At 41.8% G+C, this 21,476-nt stretch overlaps 1 protein-coding gene across 1 annotated transcript in view; it reads right to left on the bottom strand.

The window, feature by feature from the left end:
* Positions 1-701: 701 nt before the first annotated feature.
* Positions 702-21,476, bottom strand: part of cd44b (CD44 molecule (IN blood group) b) — a 35,549-nt gene continuing 14,774 nt past the window's right edge. Inside the window, exons 2-8 of the mRNA XM_063196594.1 lie at positions 18,183-18,351; positions 17,595-17,734; positions 16,850-16,900; positions 15,076-15,531; positions 11,794-11,862; positions 11,520-11,598; positions 702-1,274 (exon numbers count right to left, since the gene is read on the bottom strand). Coding sequence (XP_063052664.1) covers positions 1,067-1,274; positions 11,520-11,598; positions 11,794-11,862; positions 15,076-15,531; positions 16,850-16,900; positions 17,595-17,734; positions 18,183-18,351 — 1,172 coding nt within the window. The 3' untranslated portion in view covers positions 702-1,066. The remainder of the gene's footprint in view (positions 1,275-11,519; positions 11,599-11,793; positions 11,863-15,075; positions 15,532-16,849; positions 16,901-17,594; positions 17,735-18,182; positions 18,352-21,476) is intronic.

Here is a 21,476-nt window from a genome sequence, read left to right as displayed (position 1 = left end):
GCATGATTGTACATTTGAAAACTATTTGCTTTATTCCAGTTGCAGAGCAAAGGTTAATTTGGGGTGTAGTAGAGCAAGCACTCCCTTTTATGGAGCCATAGTTGCAAACTATGTTAGCTACTTTGTTGTTTTCAATGCAATTCCCCAAATTGCTAATTGGCTAGCAACCACGTTTTCGAGAGAGAATACAGCAAATGAAATAATTAAGACAATAGGCTTCTGCTTCAATGACATGGGACAACCAGAGTTAGCCACGTACGAGAAGAAGTACATAAGTCTATGCGTCCAGGTAACATGTCCATTGAAGCTATTTTTTTCCTTTCTTTCTTTTTATTTATTTATTTATTTGTTTGTTTCAGTAAGAAATAGACCGACTGCTGACGCCAACATACTAACAATCTATACACTGTTTTTTTTTCAAAGTCCCATTTGCCCCACACACTCAAACAGACATTTACATATACTGTATGAAGACACTGACACATGCATTCACACACTGTCCTACTAAATCTGACATCCTTTTTTATACAATCGCACACATATGGATGCACACACAAAACACATACACACACTGACATCCCCCCCCCACACACACACACACACATACACACACCACACACACACACACACACACACACACACACACACACACACATACACACACCACACACATACACACACCACACACACACACACACACACGCACACACACACACACACACACATACACACACACACACACACGCACACACACACACATGCCCACACACACTTACAAACACACAGAAGGCAGAGTGCGTATGTACACAACACCACAAGATGGGGAGCAGCCTCAAGTAATACCTTCAGGCGGGCACACTCGTTTCCTCCTTGACTCACCAACAACAAACAACCCCCACCCCCCTGAAGCCTTCACCTCTCCCTCTCTATTTTTCCCTCCTCCATGCTTCACCTTTTGTGTCCATCTCTTTCACCCTCCCTCTCTCACTGCTAGCCCAAGGTTCTGCTCATCACCCATTCATTCATTCATTCATTCATTCATTCATTCATTCATGTGTTGGGCCGTTCATGCTTTCTCCGACGAGCCGTCCACCGTGATGGCGGTGAGCTCATCGGCGTTGCCGTTCTCCTGGATCTTTTCCTTGTTCATGAGCGTGACCATCTCCTGCTCGCGCTCCTCCGCCCGGGAGCTTGCCACCCCGGCCGCCGCCCCGTTGCCCTCGTTGCCGCTGCCACCCTTGCTGATGTTCAGCGACTGGTGCTTCCCACACCATCTGCAGCAGGAGGAGCAGAGCAGAGCAGGGAGAAAACATGTTGTGAAGCAGGGGTGGATGGATGGATGGATGGATGGAACACAAAAAGGTAGTTGGAATAGCAAAGGCACTGACGCACACGTAGCAGCATCAATCAATCAATCAATCAATCAATCAATCAATCAATCAATCAATCAATCAATCAATCAGTTAGGATGATATTGCTCTAGGATATCTACTATATATTTGGGGCCTAGCCATTTAGTGGCTTATAGACTATCAGATCAATTCTACTCAATTCTACATCTCACTGGTAGCCAGTGTAATGACCTAAGTACTGAAGTGATGTGGTCTCTATTCTTTGTTTTAGAATTCTACCAGCAGCATTTTAGATTAGTTGCACCTTCCTGTGAGTGTGAGCGCCTTTTGGGGAATATAGCTGGTAGGGCATTTCAAGAACTCTACAGGTAATAAAACAAGGATTGATTTCTCCATATCCTGTTTACATACAGAATTCTTAATCTTAGCTATGTTACAATGAGCCAAAAAGCTGATTTAGTTATGTTTTCGATGTGAGCATTGAAACTGAGATTACTCTTAAACATCACACCAAGGTTTTTGACATACGACTTAGGCCTATGTCTTTAAGTGATTTGTATTCTAAGTAAGCACAGAGTCTTCCATCCTTAAAGGTGCATTCCACTGGATACATGTATTGAAAGTGGGTCATATATGTAGTAGAATAGTAGCAGAAATTTCTAATTTGGGGCCTTCTTGGCCGAGAAAAGGCGGAAAAATACTTTTTTGTACTTGTGGATTTGTGACAACAATCCCCATAATGCATTGCAATGCTCAAGTTCCACAGCCCACACCCAGGCAGCTCTGCCAGTGACTTACTGGAGCCTCAATGCCAGTGATTTCAAAAGCACTGGCACACTGATCTGTGATAGGTCTGTTAGCGCATTAGGTCCAAACCTCTATGGGCGGGGTTGTAAGGGTGGGAAAAAGGCTTGTAGTCTCAACAGAAATCCACCTCTCTTACACTTCCTCCTACAATGATGCAAAATTACGATTTTTACATCATTGTAGGAGGAAGTGTTAACCCTCAAGCGACCGGCCTGTTTTTGCAACTAATCTGACCGAGTGGGGTCATTTATGACCCCAAGGAGTTTATATAGAAATACCACCCTATAAATTATTTTTTGGGGTTCATTCAAATTTATTTACATTTTGTACATACTTGTCCCTCATCTAAAGCAAAAAAATGTGAATTTGAACATTTTATTGTTTTGCTAAAAAATAGTCAAACTTACATATGTATATGCTAAATATGATGTATGCCCTCATTTGCATAATGTAAACATCAAAATACAAAAAAACATCCAACACATTTTTTTCTTCTCTCATCATCAGTAATCATCTGAGAAAGTTTCATATTGATAGCTATCATTTACATTTTTTAGCCTATTCTCTTGTAGTAGTCTTACCGTAATAATACAGTATATTTATGCTAATTATGGAAATTGCTCAAAGTGAAACTTTGGGAAACCAAGCTAAATTCTATCCATTAGGCCCATAGATGATATCCCTGCAATAAAACTTTAAGGTACTCAAGATTTCTGGGTTCATGAAATCACAAGATCAGAGAATATGGTAATTTACATAGACAAAACCATGTCTCAAACATATAACCTTGTGCACACTCAAAATTTCTCTGAAACTTTTTCTGGATATTGTAGCTGGGAAAAGGTGTCTTATGTATTAGAGCAAAGAAATGATTCAGAAATGCTTCAGCTTTTGTATAGTCATATAATAAGGAAAATTCTAAAATCGCCATTGATTTCTACACTGATGACTTGTTTCCTCCCTCTTAGTTCATCAGGATGACTTCCATTTCATATTCTAATCATGTGTCTAGGACCACTGTGCCATGATATCAACAAATATGGAGCAATAACAGAGGAAATGCTACCCGGGTGCCCTCACAAATATGCTTCGTTGGCTATCGCAGGGGTGCCCTATTTATTTATAGGCCAAGCAGCGAAGCTGGCGAAGGCCCCTATAGAGTTAGTAGGTTTTCTTCATTGTTGTTAGGGGCCAAGCAGCGAAGCTGCCTGGCACCTTAGAGTGTTTCTACCGTTTCTTATTATTATTCATGTTTCTCCTTAGGGAGTCTATGGCAGCCCATAGAACCGTACGGTCGAAAATGCTGAAAATCGGCACACGCGTTCAGGACCGTGTCAGCATTACCCACAGCGATTTATAGGCCCCCAACCCCAACCCTCTAGCGCCACCAGCAGGCCAAAGTTGCAAGTACATTTCTGCTTGTAACTTTTGAACCGCTGGGCCAATTTTCAAAAACTTGGTATCCCTGGAATCCTTGGGCTGAGACGAATCCAACGCACCCTATGACGTCATTTTCCGCCTGGATAGTTTTCCCGCCATTTTGAATTTTGTGAAAATCACTAAAAATGTGTCTACTCCTTCAATTTTTGACATTTTTTTCTGAAAATCGGTATATAGCATCTCTGGACTGAGCTTCACAAAGGTATTGCCTTCAATTTTTGATATCTTTTATCGTTTGGCCGTGACAGCCAATCAAAAACGGCCTAAAAGTCGCCAAACAGGAAGTGAAGTCATATCTTGGCAACCCATGGTCACAATCTTCTGCAAATTGTCACAGACATTCTTGTCCATGCCATGACCCACCAAAACAAATTTCAGGTCGCTAGCTCAAACTCTCTAGCGCCACCAGCTGGTCAAATTTTTTGCTATGTTTCTGCCCGTAACTTTTGAACCGTACGCTCCATTTTAAATCTGGTGGTACCGTTGAAATCCTTGGGCCAAGATGAATCCAACGCATCCTATGACATCATCATCAGCCAATCAAAAGCAGCATAAACGTCGCCAAACAGGAAGTGAAGTCATATCTTGGGAACCCATTGTCACAATCTTCTGCAAATTGTCACAGTCTTTCTTGTCAGTCCCATGACCCACCAAAAAAAAATTCAGGTCGCTAGCTCAAACTCTCTAGCGCCACCAGCTGGTCAAAGTTTTAGCTACATTTCTGCCTGTAACTTTTGAACCGCATACTCAATTTTTATTCTGGTAGTACTGTTAAATTCCTTGGGCCAAGACGAATCCAACGCACCCTCTAACATCATATTTGCCACAATAGAATGCCCGCCATTTTGAATTCTGTGAAAATCAATGAAAACCCATCTCCTCCCTCAATTTTTGACATTTTTTCTGAAAATCGGTGTATAGCATCTCTGGACTGAGCCTCACAAAACTTATGCCCTCAATTTTTTATATCTTTTATCGTTTGGCCGTGACACCCAATCAAAAACGGCCTAAAAGTCGCCAAACAGGAAGTGAAGTCATATCTTGGCAACCCATGGTCACAATCTTATGCAAATTGTCACAGACATTCTTGTCCATGCCATGACCCACCAAAAACAAATTCAGGTCGCTAGCTCAAACTCTCCAGCGCCACCAGCTGGTCAAAGTTTTAGCTAAGTTTCTGTCCGTAACTTTTGAACCGTACGCTCCATTTTAAATCTGGTGGTACCGTTGAAATCCTTGGGCCAAGACGAATCCAACGCATCCTATGACATTATCGTCAGCCAATCAAAAGCAGCCTAAACGTCGCCAAACAGGAAGTGAAGTCATATCTTGGGAACCCATTGTCACAATCTTCTGCAAATTGTCACAGTCTTTCTTGTCAGTCCCATGACCCACCAAAAAAAAATTCAGGTCGCTACCTCAAACTCTCTAGCGCCACCAGCTGGTCAAATATTTAGCTACATTTCTGCCTGTAACTTTTGAACCGCTGGGCTAATTTTCAAAAACTTGGTATCCCTGGTATCCTTGGGCTGAGACGGATCCAACGCACTCTATGATGTCATTTTCCACCTGATAGTTTTCCCGCCATTTTGAATTTTGTGAAAATCAATAAAAACCCATCTCCTCCTCAATTTTTGACTTTTTCTTCTGAAAATCGGTATATAGCATCTCTGGACTGAGCTTCACAAAACTTATGCCTTCAATATTTTATATCTTTTATCGTTTGGCCGTGAGAGCCAATCAAAAACGGCCTAAAAGTCGCCAAACAGGAAGTGAAGTCATATCTTGGCAACCCATGGTCACAATCTTCTGCAAATTGTCACAGACATTCTTGTCCATGCCATGACCCAGCAACACAAATTTCAGGTCGCTTGCTCAAACTCTCTAGCGCCACCAGCTGGTCAAATTTTTAGCTAAATTTCTGCCCGTAACTTTTGAACCGTACGCTCCATTTTAAATCTGGTTGTACTGTTAAATTCCTTGGGCCAAGACGAATCCAACGCACCCTCTGACATCATATCCGGCAAAATAGAATGCCCGCCATTTTGGATTTGGTGAAAATCAATAAAAGGCTCCTTATCCTTCAAATTTAGTCTAATTTTCACAAAACTTGATACACATGATTTCTGGAGCACTGTGAAGAGATCCCCAAAAGGGTTTTATTACATCTTTTACCGTTTGGCCGTAACAGCCAATCAAAATCCTCCACACAGACGCCAAACAGGAAGTGAGCTCATATCTCAGCAATCCATAGTCAGAATCTTTTGGGAATCGTCACACACATTCGTGTCTCTGATAGTGTTGCCTGCTCAGCTCTTTCGGTTGCCATGGCGACTTAGGCGGACTTTCTGCTTGGCCCCGCATTGCTGCTTGCAGCTATATTAAGATTTGTTTTTACAAATCACCCACACAGAACCCCATAGAACCCTTTGGAGGAAAGTTTTGATTTTCTGCACACACATTCAACTTTGTCTTATGAGTACACAAAACAATTTTTAGGTCCATACCTCAAACCCTCTAGCGCCACCAGCAGGTCAAAGTTGGAGATACATTTCTGGTTGTAACTTTTGGACCGTATGTCCGGTTTTCAAAAATGGCATATCATTGGAATCCTTGGGTTGAGCCGAATCTACGATAAGTGGTGATGTCATATCCTGCGTCGATAGTTTTTCCGCCATTTTGAATTTTGTGTAAATCAATAAAAACCCATCTCCTCCCTCAATTTTTGACATTTTTTCTGAAAATTGGTATATAGCATCTCTGGACTGAGCCTCACAAAACTTATGCCCTCAATTGTTTATATCTTTTATCGTTTGGCCGTGACAGCCAATCAAAACCGGCCTGAAAGTCGCCAAGCAGGAAGTGAAGTCATATCTTGGGAACCCATGCTCACAATCTTCTGCAAATTGTCACAGTTATTCTTGTCCATCCCATAACCCACCATAAAAAAATTCAGGTCGCTGGCTCAAACTCTCTAGCGCCACCAGCAGGTCAAAGTTTTAGCTACATTTCTGCCTGTAACTTTTGAACCGCAAGCTCAATTTTTAATCTGGTAGTACTGTTATAATCCTTGGTCCAAGAGGAATCCAACACACCCTCTGACATCATATCCGCCACAATTGAATGCCCGCCATTTTGGATTTGGTGAAAATCAATAAAAGGCTCCTCATCCTTCAAATGTAGTCTGATTTTCACAAAACGTGATACACATGATCTCTGGAGCACTCTGAAGAGATCCCTAAAAGGGTTGTATTACATCTTTTACCGTTTGGCCGTAACAGCCAATCAAAATCCTCCACACAGACGCCAAAGAGGAAGTGAGCTCATATCTCAGCAACCCATGGTCAGAATCTTTTGGGAATCGTCACACACATTCTTGGCTATCCCATGACTCCCCACAAGAACTTTCAGGTCTCCAGCTCACTCGCTAGCGCCACCGGCAGGTCACAAATCAAATTTCGAGGTATATTTCTGCTTGTAAAAAATAACTATGGTTGTCTCTGACATTCTGCCTGCTCAGCTCTTTCGGTTGCCATGGCGACTTAGTCGGACTTTCTGCTTGGCCCCGCATTGCTGCTTGCAGCTATATTTATTATTATTAGGGGCCAAGCAGCGAAGCTGGCGAAGGCCCCTATAGTGTTAGCTGGTTTTCTTATTATTATGTCACCTTTCCTCTCCTTAGCAAGTCTATGGCAGCCCATAGAACCGTAGGTAGGAAAATGCTGTAAATTGGCACACACATTCGGGGCAGACTCAGCATCACCCACAGCGATTTATAGGTCCCCAGCCCCAACACTCTAGCGCCACCAGCAGGTCAAAGTTGCAGGTACATTTCTGCTTGTAACTTCTGAACTGCTGGGCCAATTTTCAAAAACTTGGTATCCCTGGAATCCTTGAGCCAAGACGAATCCAACGCACCCTATGACGTCATTTTCCGCCAGGATAGTTTTCCCGCCATTTTGAATTTTGTGAAATTCAATAAAAATGCTACTTCTCCCACAATTTTTGACCATTTTGCCCGAAATTCGGTATATAGTATCTCTGAACAGAGCTTTATATGGGGTCTCAAGGAATATTTGATATCTGTTATCGTTTAGCCGTGACAGCCAATCGAAATTGTTGTAAAAGTGGCGAAACAGGAAGTGAGGTCATATCTCAGCAACCCTTTGACGGTTTCGGCTAGGATTTTGTACACACATAGATGTCCATCCCCTGACCTAATGAAAAAAAATTCAGACCCCCAACTCAAACTCTGTAGCGCCACCAGCAGGTCAAAATTTTAGCTACATTTTTGCCTGTAGCTTTTAAACCATATGCACGATGTAAAATATATTATTATCACTAGAATCCTTGGGCCAAGCCGAATCCAACGCACTATATGACGTTATGTCAACGCAGAAGGGAAATTCCGCCATTTTGAATTTTCTGAAATTCACTGTAAGTCTATGGCAGCCCATAGAACCGTACATAGGAAAATGCTGTAAATTGGCACACATATTTGAGGCAGCATCAACATTACCCACAGCGAGTTATAGGTCCCCAGCCCCAATACTCTAGCGCCACCAGCAGGTCAAAGTTGCAGGTACATTTCTGCTTGTAACTTTTGAACCACTGGGCCAATTTTCATAAACTTGGTATCCCTGGAATCCTTGGGCCAAGACGAATCCAACGCACCCTATGCCGTCATTTTCTGCCTGGATAGTTGTCCCGCCATTTTGTATTTTGTGAAATTAAATAAAAATGCTACTTCTCCCACAATTTTTAACCATTTCACCCGAAATTCGGTATGTAGTATATCTGGACTGAGCTACACATGGGGTCTCAAGGAATATTGGATATGTTCTATCGTTTAGCCGATACAGCCAATCAAAATTGTCGTAAAAGTGGCGAAACAGGAAGTGAGGTCATATCTCAGCAACCGTTTGTCGAATTAGGCTGGGATTTTGAACAAACATAGAAGTCCATCCCATGACCTACCACTAAAAAATTCAGACCCCCAGCCCAAACTCTGTAGCGCCACCAACAGGTCAAAAGTTAAGCTACATTTTTGCCTGTAGCTTTTAAACCATATGCACGATGTAAAATATATTATTATCACTAGAATCCTTGGGCCAAGCCAAATCCAACGCACTATATGACGTTATGTCAACGCAGAAGGGAAGTTCCGCCATTTTGAATTTTGTAAAATTCAATAAAATGCTACTTCTCACACAATTTTTGTCAGAATGACCTGCATAAAGGTACACATCATCTTCAGACTGATAGGCATTAGGGTGTCCAAAGAATTTTTGATACCTCTTATCGTTTGGAGGTGACAGCCAATCAAAATTGTCATAAAAGTGGCATATCTCAGCAACAATTTGTCAGATTCTTTTAGCTATTTTTGCACACATACTAGTTAACCCCATGACCTCCCACAAAAAAATCCAGATTCACAGCTCAAACTCTCTTGCGCCACCAACAGGTAACAGGAAGTGAGCTTATATCTTGGCTGCCCTTTAAGGGATTCAAAATAAACTTGGTTCATGTGAGCACACTCCCCTCCAAGGAATGCACACCAACATTGGCAAGATTTTGTCCAAAGGGGGCGCTGCAGTTCCTTCTGTTGCCGTGGCGACTTTGGCAACTTTACTGCTTGGCCCCGCATTGCTGCTTGCAGCTATATTTATTATATAGTCACCATTCTTCTCCGACTGTAAGTCTATGGCAGCCCATAGAACCGTAGGTAGGAAAATGCTGTAAATTGGCACACACATAAGGGACAGTCGCAGCATTACCCACAGCGATTTATAGGTCCCCAGTCCCAACGCTCTAGCGCCACCAGCAGGTCAAAGTTGCAGGTACATTTCTGCTTGTAACTTTTGAACCGCTTGGCCAATTTTCATAAACTTGGTATCACTGGAATCCTTGGGCCAAGACAAATCCAACGCACCCTATGACGTCATTTTCCGCCAGGATAGTTTTTCCGCCATTTTGAATTTTGTAAAAGTCAATAAAATGCTACTTGTCACACAATTTTCGACCAATTCACTCGAAACTTGGTATATAGTATCTCTGGACTGAGCTACACTTGGGGTCTCAAGGAATATTGGATATGTTTTATCGTTTAGCCGTGACAGCCAATCAAAATTGTCGTAAAAGTGGCGAAACAGGAAGTGAGGTCATATCTCAGCAACCGTTTGTCAAACTAGGCTGGGTTTTTGTACACACATAGTAGTCCATCCCAGGACCTACCACAACAAAAATCATATCCCCAGCTCAAACTCTGTAGCGCCACCAGCAGGTCAAAATTTTTGCCTGTAGCTTTTGAACTGTACTCCCAATTTTCAAAATATTGGTACACAGGTCATCCTCACACCATGTTGCACCCAGGTATGGATTTTCGTAACGATTGAAAAAACTATCAGCTCACAGCAGCCATTCAAAATTGTGGAAAGAATGGAGGGATTTTTTCTCATCTCTCTGTCTCCTCTGCTCCCCTTGCGCACGTTCACTGACACCATTCTCGGCAGGGGGTCAAGCCCCACTGCCCCAGCCCCTGCACCCCACCCCCCACCCCCTCCTCACACACACACAGACAGACAGAGGGAGAGGGAGAGGGAGAGGGAGGGGGGAGAGGGAGAGGGAGACGTAGAGGGAGAGGGAGAGGGACAGAGAGGGAAGAAGGGAGGGGGGGAGAGGGAGGGGAGAGGAAAGAATTTTGAACACCTCTTGTTGTTTGCGTGACAGCCAATCAAAATTGTCATAAAGGTGGCAAAACAGGAAGAGAGGTCATATCTTAGCAACCGTTAGTCAATTTCTGTTAGGATTTTTTGCACACATTCTAGTCCATCCCATGACCTCCCCACAATAAAATCCAGACCCCAAGCTCTCTAGCGCCACCAACAGGTAACAGGAAGTGAGCTCATATCTCGACAGCTCTTCAACGGATTCAAACTAAACTTGGTTTACGTGATCACACTCTCGTCCAAGGAATGCACACCAACATTGGCGAGATTTGGACCAAAGGGGGCGCTGCAGTTCCTTCTGTTGCCGTGGCGGCTCTGGCAAGTTTACTGCTTGGCCCCGCATTGCTGCTTGCAGCTATATTTATAATATATTATATTTTAATACTATAAATGTTTATATTATGAATATTTTAAGTCTGCTGACCATGGCCTGCCCCAAGACACAAAATACAAAAAACAGAGTTTGAAAATTACAACAACAATGGACATTATAATGTTGAGTATCTCATGGATCCTCTCGGGGTCATAAATGACCCCAGAGGTGTTTTGATTATAAATCCCACATAGATGGTCCAAATCTCACGAAAATCATTCACAACATGCAAAACCTATGTATTGACAAACTCCTAGAAGGACAAGCTTTTCTGATGAAAATTGAAGAAATGGTGTATGAAAATATGTGCCCGGGGTCATAAATGACCCCAGTCGGTCGCTTTAGGGTTAAAAGGTGAATATGGATTTCTCCTGTCTCAGGGGGAATTGAGAGAGTGTTGCACGACCATTCAAAAGTATGACTGGGTGTCTAGCAATGGAAAGCCTAATGCAAATGGGTGGAGTGTCCCTTTAAAACACACAATTTGAAGGAGGGGTGACATGGGCGGACAGAAGACAGATAGTGGTATACCAAATACACTGACGCACAAACAAGTGGTCACCAAAATAGATTGCCTGACACACAGACAGGCAGGCAGGCAGACAGGCAGACAGGCAGACAGTAAGGCAGGCACATATATGGCCTTCGTTTCTTGTCATGTAGGCCTATCAGTTCTTGTTGTTTGCCACACCACATGTGCCCAAGTGAACACATTATTTGTGCTAATTACACTTTTCACCTAGTTTTACTGCCATTGATAAGCCCCAATCCTTATTACAATGTCTGGGTTATAGGCAAATCACTTGTAGATTCTCTCACCTTTTCCTGGTTGCAACGATGCCACAGACAAGGAGAATGGCTGCCACTGCCACCACCACGCCTATAATCACCAACCAATCTGGTGTTGGAGACATACGGTTAGAGACAAGAAAATATTATAGTTGTATAGATAGTCAACAGAAGTGTAGAATTTAAAAAGTGCAACACGGGTTTAACCTTGAAAATGTTACATTCTGTACTTCCAAGTAGCCTATTTTAATTGTAATTTCATGAAGAAATGAACAGGTAATGTACATTATGTGCATGAGCTCACCATTGCCACTCTTATCCTTTCGCTCTTCGTTAGTACCTTCAGGATTCACGTTCCTTCCCACAGGAGGCACTGCAAAGACACACAAAGACATACGTATGTTACAATGCCCTTCAGTAATATTCTTTTAAAATATATATATTATGTACGTAGGATCTACAAATTATAAGCATAAATAAGCATTATGTTCACTTTATTGTAAAGAGATGCTTTGAAGGGGGTTTACATATTGTGTGAGGAAGAAACACTTTGAAAATATAAAATAATTTGACACCATTCTCTGATTCTTCAGCACCATAAAATGCTTTTGTCAAATATTCACTATTGTGTTAGCTTCAGTTTGTCTTTTAAATGTATGGCTTTGAAGGTGCCTTAATTTACTTTCGATGAACCGAAAACAAAACTCAACCCAGGGTACACATTGTAGAAGCTAGAAGGGTGTATAGTGTATGCAGGTCTGTCTTTCCTGTCTGTTTTGTTTTTGTTTTCTTTTTATTGTTGTCTGTTGCTTTGTTATACCTGTCTGTGTCTCATTTGCCAGCGTCTGTACTGCAAACAAAATTGCCCCATGGGGACAATAAAGTACTACTACTACTACTACTGCTAATTCCAGTGTTGAACAGCAGAGGGTGCTGTTTTGCAGTCCACTCATACTCGAGGGAGCTTGCACGCTTTACTTCTATGGCTGCCATTCCCTGTTTTGTTTGCGATGTCAGATTAGTGCAAAGCAAAACACCTGAAATCACATGAATTTACTGAGTGAGGCCTATGGTCCTTAAAGGGACACTGTGCAGGAAATGGTCAAAAAAGGTACTGCAACTATGCTGCTCATTGAAACTGGGTTGCCTATTGCCAAATTTGATCTTGACATGAAAGTTTACGAAGTAATAAACTAATACTTTCTTGTATGGCCCAAGTACAGTTAGTTTTGAAGCTAAAAATGGCTATTTCTGGAAATTCAAAATGGCGGACCATGGAGAAGATCCCCCTTTTCATGCATGAAAAGTGCATTTTTTCCAGATATAATGGATACTTAGAATTTGATGCTGGTGGTACGTATTCATGAAACAGGTAACATTAGTGAATGGGCAGCATGAATTCTGGAAATAAACAACTAAAAATCTCACACAGTGTCCCTTTAACCACCCTGCCACCCAACTCCACTTCTACCCACTCCTCTCTTCTTCCCTCTATTCCCTAGCCCCATCTTCTTTTGTAAAGCGACCTTGGGTTACTTTGAAAGGTGCTATATAAAACATAGTCATTATTACTGTTATTATTATTATTGTGAAATATGTCATTCAGTTAATCACTTCCGTGAAAACCATGTCGACTGACACAGACAAATTCATGTATATAGGAGGAACAAGGTACAACAAAGCAGAGGGTGATGATACAAATTAGCTAATAATTCTAGACGCTGCATCACATACACATTTATTATTTTCTGTATTTGACTTTTCGAACTTCATCATAGTGAGAGTTGGGAATGAATTGTCATTTCTAGTTGTGACCTGTACCTTTCACATCTCATTTCCAATATGGGTTGATGACAATGCAGTCATACATTCATAAGAGCTCATCTCTTCACCAGTGTTAATTTCGTCAACCATGACTATGACTAAAATATTTCGTCAAAGCCCTTTTTTGATTTTCGTCATTTAGACTAAGACTAAGACTAAATTGGGAAGGCAATGACTAAAATATGACTAAGACTAAAATTGATTTTCGTCATTGTGACTAAGACTAAGACTAAATTGTAAAAAGCTGACTAAATTAACACTGGTGTTCAATAAAATAGAGAAAAAGAGAACCAGTGTGTGAAGAATTTTCATTCTGCACAGTGTGATACATGTTAAAAAGAGAAGCAGTGCGCGGAGAAGGTTTATTCTGTCCAGTCAATGATATACTGTATGTTAAAAAGAGAAGCAGTGTGTGGAGAAGTTTTATTATGTACTGTGTTGACTAAAATGACTAAAATGGCTAAAAATTGACTAAGACTAAAATTGATTTTCGTCATTTAGACAAAGACTACGACTAAATTGGGAAGGCAATGACTAAAATATGACTAAGACTAAAATTGTTTTTCGTCATTGTGACTAAGACTACGACTAAATAAAAAAAAGCTGACAAAATTAACACTGCTCTTCACTGCTCACAGTGAAAAAGACCCTGTTAAGCAAAACACTTTCCCATTTCACCATATGTACATGTATTGTAAGTAGTTTCGCTGTGCACAGATCATCGCTGTGCATAGGCCTACATGTACCATAAAGCAGCATTACATACATTACACTTAGTTGCCGCTTTTTATCCAAGCGACTTACAGCTATTTAGATACGGGGTATTGGTTACAGTCTCTGTAGCAGTGTGGGGTAAGGTGCCTTGCTCATGGGCACTTAAGCCATGGATAGAGGTGTAGGGAGGGGTAAGGATGGGATTTGAACCTGCAATCATCTGATCTAAAGTCCACTTCCCTAACCACCTTGCCAAGGCAGCCACAGCTGCAACACTGTTCCCCAAACCTAGCCCTGAATGTACAGTGAAAGGAAGCACACTTTATTTACCAAGCTTTGCTTTACGTAATTACTGAAAAATGGGCAGTAAGATAGCCTGGCAGTGAGATACTCTGGTGTGCATAGCCAGCTCCCCTTCTCATAATCAAAGCAGCATCCAATTGATCAGACATCCAGAATCGTACGGCAAAATCAGCAAAGTAATGCATTAATTTGCCCTCACACTAAGGTATCTATGTAATGTAGCCCAGACAGTATACAGTACATGGGCAAATGTGATTGTGTGGCTATGTCAGCTGGACTGTAGGGTGAGTCCAGAATGACTGTTCTGTTCTCCTGTGGCATGCATGGTATGTGAATGGCTGACAAGCCAACCTCTTACTCGTTGAGATTAGATTGAGACAAATCAGTAATACACCACTTACATGTACACATGTATTTTCATCAACTTATAAACAAAACTCAACCCAGGACGGAAAGGACAGGACATAAAACAGGCACAGTACACCCGTAAAACAAGACACTTGTACCAGAGATTCTTTAAGTATAGAGATATGCCAACATAATAGGTTTCTATGGGCACCTAACATGACCAGGTTCCAGTCTGCCTAAAGGGGCGTGTCATAATGCTCCTAGCATTGAATAGAACAGTCCTCAGGTCTGCCTAAAGGTGGATTTCCCCCCCAATAATAGAACCCGGAAACAATGGGCCAATGGAATCTCTCTCTCTCTACTCTCTCTGCTTGTACCATAACGTTTGAGCACTGACCTGTGTTGACAGTGTCCGGTCGGCGTTCTGGCTTGGTCTCGGGCTCGGGCTCGGTCTCAGGCTCGAGCTCAGGCTCAGGCTTGTGTTCAGGCTGTTGTTCCGGCTCGACTTCTGTCGTGCTGACCGGGAGCTCGGTGGGCTGGGTGACTTCCGGCTCCTCGGAGGTCGGCTGGATCCCCGATCCAGTGCTATCATCTGGCAGCAGAACACTGGTCACCTGTGTCGTCGCGGTGCCCTGGTCCTCATCCGACGGTGCGTCCGAGGTGAAGACCCTCTCGGAGAAAACACCCTCCTCGGAGGAGGCAGGCTGAGGGATGTCCGTGGACTCTTCCACGTTGGTGAAGTTTTCGTGCTGCGCTGGGTCTGCCGTGGCCACCACGTCGTCCAGGAAGGTAAGCGGGTCATCAAGACCCCTGGTGGCTTCCTCAGCGTTTCCTGTTGTTGTCCCATTAGGGTCTACATGCAGAGAAATAAGTACAGAGACAATGAGGTACAGATGAGATGAGAACAGACTCTTTATGACACCATATTGTACCTTAGGAGGTACATTTTTGGGACCACATGTGACAGCAGGCCCAATGTTCCAAAAAAGCATTGTTTGAATTTGAAGAGCTCTTTTCCAAAACGCTATATCCACCATTTTTGACTTTTTGCATTTTAATATTGGAATTGACTGATAAGTAGTCCTATCATCTATGTGTGAATTCTTGCCATTCAAATGTTTTGAGAACATGCTTTTTAAACCTCTATAAAATGCATTTTGTAATGCAATTCAATGGAATGCCCAATACAAAAATGTCAATTTCCCAACATTCTATAAAATGGATATATCTCATTTTGGAAAAGAGCTCTTCATTTGAAAAATGGCAGACATGAAACTGTGGATTCGTGTTCACTGTGTATCAGTAAAGTCAGACGTAAGAGAATAGGGAAGAACAGGAGAAAGGTAAAACTGAATTAGGCCTACTTGACGCATTGATGCCTTAATGGTGCACTGTGTAGGATGGTGACTAGAGTAGGTATTGCAACTATGCTGCTCATTGAAACGGTGCTGTCTACTGCGAAATTTGATCTTTCCATGAATATTTACAAAATAATGAACTAATATTTACAAAAATGACCAAAGTACAGTAAGATTCTTAGCTAAAAATGTCTATTTCTGGAAATTCAAATTGCAGGCAATGGAGAAAGTCCCCCTTTCCATGCATGAAAAATTCAATTTTTGCAGTCATAATGAATACTTGGAATTTGATTGTGGTGGTAAGTAATCATGAAAAAGGTAATATTTGTGAATGGGCAGCATGATTTCTGGAAATAAACAACAAACAATATTACAAAGTGCACCTTTAAGTACAGAAAGTTTTGTGTTTATTTCTGGACGTTCAAAATTGCAGACAATGGAGAAAATCCCCCTTTTCATGCATGAAAAGTGCAATTTTTCCAATCATAATTAATACTTAGAATTTGATGGTGGTGATTGTGAATGGGCAGCTTGATTTCTGGAAATAAACAACAAAAAATATTACAAAGTGCACCTTTAAGCACCTGCAAACACGCCTTCTACCACAAATGCCTCAACCCTTTTGGGGAAAAGGTGCCCTCAGTCTATGAAAATCGAAAATCCCTGCCCCAAAGTAGTCTGCAGTACATAAAAACACAAGACCTTAATCTTTCATTACAATGTGTTCAATCAGCTCTAACATGCCACATTTAGGGGTGTCGCTTTGAGAGCTGGCCACCTATTGAACAGGTGTTCAAAGCTGAGTGATCTTACCTTCCGGGTTATTGTTGAAACGTGACGCACAATTCAATTGTTCTGATATATCTGTTTGTTGGAAGAAAAAGAGGATATCATTACATGCCATAAACATAATACGGACAAGCAAATAAACAATCCAGACAAAAATCAAAATTAACGTTCTGTAATGTGTTAATACTGGAATTTGAAAAAAAACAGGCTTTCAGCAAATAAAGTGAAAAGGAGAATCCATGCATTGTATCCATTCATATGTACTGTATAGTATAGGCTCTGTCATGCGAAGGGGTCAAAGAATCAAAGGGGTCACTTGCTCCGGGCCCAGGGAGGAGTGGGGGTGGGGTGGTGTGGAGCTGATGGATTGGGTTCTCATTACATAGTATGTTTTGGATGTGGTAGGCTTTTCAGATGACACTGTTTTGGGCCCGGCCAATGCTGTCAGTTGTCCTGTTTAGGTTATCAATTATTATTATTATTGTTATTATTGTTAATAATAATAATGATAATAATGATAATAATAATAATAATAATAATAATAATAATAATAATAATAATAATAATTTAAAAAAATAATAATAGCTCAATTTTATATAGCGCCTTCCCAAGGTCACTTTACAAAAGGAGATTGGGGTTAGGGCAGGGATTCCCAAACTTAGTGGCCTCAGTGAATGAATGTGATTTCTGATGCTTTTTGAACGTAGCCAGTGAGAGGGCTTAGCACTGGCCGATATGTAGAGGTAGACTGTTCCAAACAGTGTTTCACCTGATGAATCGTAGCAGTAAGCGTCGTACAGCCCTGTGTTGTTGTCTTTCTTGACACTGAGACCAGTCTTGTTCAAGTAGCATTGCTCACGTGCCGTATGACGCAGAATCGCTACACTCATGTTGGCGGTCCACCCATATCTGAAAAGGAGAAATGGCAATTTGAGGGGAGAAAAAAAACCCTTCTTAGCATCTGCACTTGTTGTTCTGTACAATCCTGTGTCTTTGCATCTGCTAGTGATGTTGACTATGATTATGGCCTCAATTGTAAGTTGCTTTGGTTGGTGTCTGCCACATGCAATGTAATGTAATGTCATGTAATAATGTGTTTATGCGTGTGTATGCGTGTGTATGCGTGCGTGTGCTTGTGTGTGCGTGTGCGTGGGCAGCCATGGCCTAGTGGTTAGGGAGGGGGAGGCTGCAGGTTGGACCCCGCCCTCCCACCTCTATCCATGGCTGAAGTGCCCTTGAGCAAGACACATTGTTCCAGGGACTGTGACCAATACCCTGTAAATAAGTGTAAGTCGCTTTTGATTAAAAAAAAGCCAATGTGCAGTGTAATATAATACAATGTAATGTGTGTTCTCACCTGCATGTCTCCATTTTGCTATTGTAGGCTGTTTCAATCTGCTCCTCTGTCGCCAGTTCTGTATTCAGGCTCTCACACAAGGCCTTAGCATCCTCATACGTTAGCGTGTAGCGGCCACCACTGCCTTCTACATGGGACACACCTTGGAGGCTGCAGCTGCGAGACATGGCTGAAAAGACAGACACACACACACAGGCAAAGACAGGTCAATTGAGAGCCAAAGCACTGGTAGACAGACTTACTGTAAACTGGCTCACAATGCAAGATGTTATTGCGTCACAATTTCACACATACTATAACAAAATCTTCAACAAGGAAGGAAGCCACACCCGGCCATTGCACACCCAACTCCAGGGTGTAGATATGAATTCTATATTAAACATGTGAGTACAAGTTAGCATTAGGGGTCATGGAGGGAAACGCATGTAGAGACAGCTCAACACCACTGTATAGGCCTCCTGGTATGCTTCTGTTGCATGATACGCGTGACTAAATACTTTGTAGTCCTTTCAAACCCAAAATGAATCTTTTGTATCAGTAATCTGCAAATAGACAGAGTGTCTGAGATCACGTCAACTACAGTAAGTGTGCCTAAGGCCGGACACTTGCTTGCTGTGACCTTTAAATTATGCATGCAAGATTCTTGCTTCAGAACAATCAGAGAGCACAACACACAAGACTGGAGGCACCATGTCGGGCCCTGTTTGTTAACTTGGTGGGTCGGGACCCAAAAGTGGGCTGCGAATGGGTCCTGGGTCGGAGCTGTGGTGTTAAAATGAATCAAGTCTTAAATTAGGTAAATTAAATTAAAAAAGAGATTTAGAAAAAGCTAAATAAAGCATGCCAAATTTGTCCAAGGAAACTATACCAGTATACCAGTGAACTCCTAACGACTAAGACACTAAGGACAGGTTTAAAAAAGTAAAAGCACAAAATCAGACAGGCCCATGGACAACCATGCTAAAGCAGCCTGACAAAAATCCAAATTAGCCAAATATGGAAATGGCAGCAAAATTTTTAAAAAAAATGGTGAGGGGCATTCTACAGCATAGACAACTCAGAAAGGGGGCTACATTTGCGAAAAGTCATATCCTTAACTTGAGTAGTGCAGCCTACATCTCTATAGACAACATTTCTCAAAACAGCTTCATGACACAGGTAGATTGTAGATACCTAGTCTCAAAATGAAGATGCAATATGGCAATGACTCCTTGTTGGCATCAGGATCTAAATGACAAATCCAGCATTTACATGGTCTCTTTTCTTACAGAAGCATTTATAGTATAGTATAGTATAGTATGCCTTTAATTATCCTGCCATGGGGAAATTCATTTAATGATCAGCATCAACAAATGATCTTCTGTTCATAAGGAACGTATTCAATATCCAATGAAGATGTCACAGAACGACACTGTGTGTCATCTAACCGGGTAGAATGGAACAGTTTGTCCTATACATTGCACAAAGACATACAGTTGCAGAACTGAGAGGAAATCACGCGCGCACGCACACATGCACACATGCACACAAGCACACAAGCACGCATGCGCGCACACACACACACACACACACACACACACACACACACACACACACACACACACACACACACACACACACACACACACACACACACACACACACACACACACACACACACACACACACACACACTATGTGGTGGACACACACTCTCTCTCTCTCTCTCTCTCTCCTTCTCTCTCTCTCTCTCCTCTCTCTCCTCTCTCTCTCCTCCCTCTCTCCTCTCTCCCTCTCTCTCTCTCTCTCTCTCTCTCTCTCTCTCTCTCTCATATGCACACACACACACACACACACACACACACACACACACACACACACACACACACACACACACACACACACACACACACACACACACACACACACACACACACACACACACACACACACACACACACACACACACAACACATACATACATAGACACACACAGCCAGGTTGCGTAATGTGTGGTAAACATTCGGTGCCCCCATGCGGGTCAAAACCTCTAGGATTGGCCAGCTGCCCTGTGCTCTTCAATTCATGCACAGTAGCACCTCCACCCTTCCCTGATGGGTATGAAGCAGTGAAGCACACCTCAAGAGTTTAAATGTGAGCAGTTATGTGTGCCGCCTACTGTATCCATGTGTGTACTGTATGTCACTGATTCTTGAGAATGTGGCTAAAACAGGTTTCAATTTTGAAAGAAAAAAAATCATATCCAAAATATAGAAGTATGTTATCGCACACAAATCTTACATACCTGTAAAAGTATATTATCATGACTGTGCAGCCATGTATTTTACTTTTTTCATAAAATGGGCTCTTACATATTTTTGTCAACACCGTCAGACGCGATTAAAAGTAAAAAATATGTGTTTTTTTTCATTAAAAAGAATTGTTTTAATAATGAAAGAACCTTGAAGATACATATTGTAATCACATTCATTTAAAACAAACATGTCACAAACATGTAAAACTCCCTCTAATGTTGGGGACATTGGTAGCATGAATCTGATGGTGGTGACAGGGGGCAGTTTGTTCCGAATCGTGCTGTTTAATGAAACATTATATTCCATATCAATATTCATTGTGATCCACAAAATTATACTCTAGCCTCCACCGAGGAGCATTTGGAGGCTTTTGTCAACACCAGACAACAAAAATCTTACAGTGGTGACATCTGACGGTAGTCTTACATAGGCCTACAATGTGTAGTTTGTTCACTTTAGCCATTTGCTTATCTTGGTCTTAAGAGAGATGAACAGACCAAAGATATGGATCACTGGAACCATGTTGTGTGGTCTGAAAAGACCAAGATAAACAAATTGGCTTTAGATGGTGTCAAGCATGTGAGGTGGAAAACAAGTGAGTTTTACAAAAAAGTTCATCCTCTCGATGGTCAAGCATGGTATTGGGACTGACATGGTTTGGGGATGCATGAATGCTGTCAACATTGGAAATCTGAATTACATCTTAAAGAAACATGCATGTCAACATGCACTGTGACTACTGAAGCAGATCATCATACTCTCCATAGTATTGCATTCAAATCTCACACCAATCTATTTAAGCCAGGTGCAGACTCAAAAAGTTCAATGTAAAAAAAAGGTTAAAACGCACGCCAATGCCTTTTAATCCCTTTTCATTTCGAGATGATTCGGGCCAATACGACCCCTTCTCTACCAGATTTTAATCTAGGGTGTATTCACTTTTGTGGGCAATGTTCAAACATTAATGGCTGTATTTTGACTTTTTTCTGAGTGAACAAGA

The sequence above is a fragment of the Engraulis encrasicolus genome, chromosome 4 (assembly GCF_034702125.1).
Source record: "Engraulis encrasicolus isolate BLACKSEA-1 chromosome 4, IST_EnEncr_1.0, whole genome shotgun sequence".
Taxonomy (NCBI): domain Eukaryota; kingdom Metazoa; phylum Chordata; class Actinopteri; order Clupeiformes; family Engraulidae; genus Engraulis; species Engraulis encrasicolus.
Note: the sequence above shows the minus strand (reverse complement) of the source record. Positions and strands in the feature narration are given on the sequence as shown.